Source organism: Poromitra crassiceps (genome assembly GCF_964638095.1).
Source record: "Poromitra crassiceps genome assembly, chromosome: 14".
NCBI classification, from domain to species: Eukaryota; Metazoa; Chordata; class Actinopteri; order Beryciformes; family Melamphaidae; genus Poromitra; species Poromitra crassiceps.
This window is the reverse complement of record NC_139633.1, coordinates 16,100,579-16,101,823: the sequence shown is the minus strand read 5'-3', so window position 1 is coordinate 16,101,823 and position 1,245 is coordinate 16,100,579. Positions and strand designations below refer to the sequence as shown.

Below are 1,245 nucleotides of genomic sequence, written 5' to 3'. Positions count from 1 at the left end.
AAAAACAACAACACATGAGGTGGGGGTGGGGGGGGGGGGGGGGCGGCTAACACACTTTGCACAACTGTGCTACAGTAGATACCAAGAGGAGGCATGCAAGAGGAGAGTCTCTTACCTTTCTAAGCCAGGCAAAATGTTTATAGAAATCAATCTCATGCTCCATTCTGCAGGCCCATTGTACAGCGGTTGTGAGTCCTTCTATGAGATCGCAGAGCAGTAGGTTGATCAGCCTGTGGTAGCTACAGTGTGAGCTCCACAGCAAAGAGCCAACACTGGAACTCAACAACTCTTGTTGCTCTTCCTGATGAATCCAACTCTTCTGCGTTCACCGAGCCTCCATCTTCAAGCTGCAGAGAGTGCTGCTGGGAAGACCTTGGTCTGGATCTGTGTGGTTTAGAGTCTGGGCAGGCAGAGCTTCTCGAGCTGAGCCATACAGTAGAACTCAAAACTATGCCAGCTGGCTCTTCTCCCTCCCTTTCTTCTCCTCTCTCTTATGTTCTATACCGCTCTCTCTCCCCCTCTCTCTTTCCCCTGCTCCCTCTCTTTTCTCTCTCTCTCTCTGTGTCTCAAATACACTCAAACTGCCTCACTATTTGTCACATTTCTTCTCCTGTATCTCAAGTGTTATCTTTTAGTTGTCCAGCCTCTCGCTCTCTCGCTCTCTCTCTCTCTCTCCTCTGCCTCTGTCTGTCGAGTGCTGCTCGTTCTTCCACTCTGTCTGAAGCACCTTCTGGCTGCAGCTCATTTGGTGGGGCTTTCTAAAGGGGCACAGGAGGAGAGAGGAAACTTTCTGCAGCACATGCTTGTCAGATGTGGTGCAGCAGGGCAAGATCAAGTCAGTAAAAGACGGCAGCAGCAGCAGCGGAGGGGGAGGAGGAGGAGGAGGAGGCAGCGACGGGAACTGCAGCTGGAAAGGAGAGTGTAGAGTTGAAGTTGAGGATATCCAAATAAGAGAGGGGAACACTGGAAATACTGGAGGAGGAAAACGGGGATCCGACAAACAAGTAATGGTTGCAGACAAAGGAAGAGAGGAGTTATACCGGGGGTATGCGTACGAATGACGCAAATAAGAGGGGATAGGAGAAGGCAAGAAGAGGAGAAGGCAAGAAGAGGAGAAGGCAAGAAGAGGGGGTATAACTAGTCTGAACAGGGGCTCTGGATCTCATTAGCGGTGCAGTTTGCTGCTCACTGCTCCTGAGCAGAGGGGCGGGGGGGGAGGAACCCTCCAGGCGGAGATGACCGGAC

The 1,245-nt window shown here is 51.7% G+C and overlaps 1 protein-coding gene across 2 annotated transcripts in view; it reads right to left on the bottom strand.

The window, feature by feature from the left end:
* Positions 1-219, bottom strand: part of ppfibp2a (PPFIA binding protein 2a) — a 27,142-nt gene extending 26,923 nt beyond the window's left edge. For both annotated transcript variants that reach the window (XM_083650493.1, XM_083650494.1), the window contains exon 1: positions 116-219. In XM_083650493.1, the coding sequence (XP_083506619.1) occupies positions 116-163 (48 nt within the window). In that variant the 5' untranslated portion in view covers positions 164-219. The remainder of the gene's footprint in view (positions 1-115) is intronic.
* Positions 220-1,245: the final 1,026 nt, after the last annotated feature.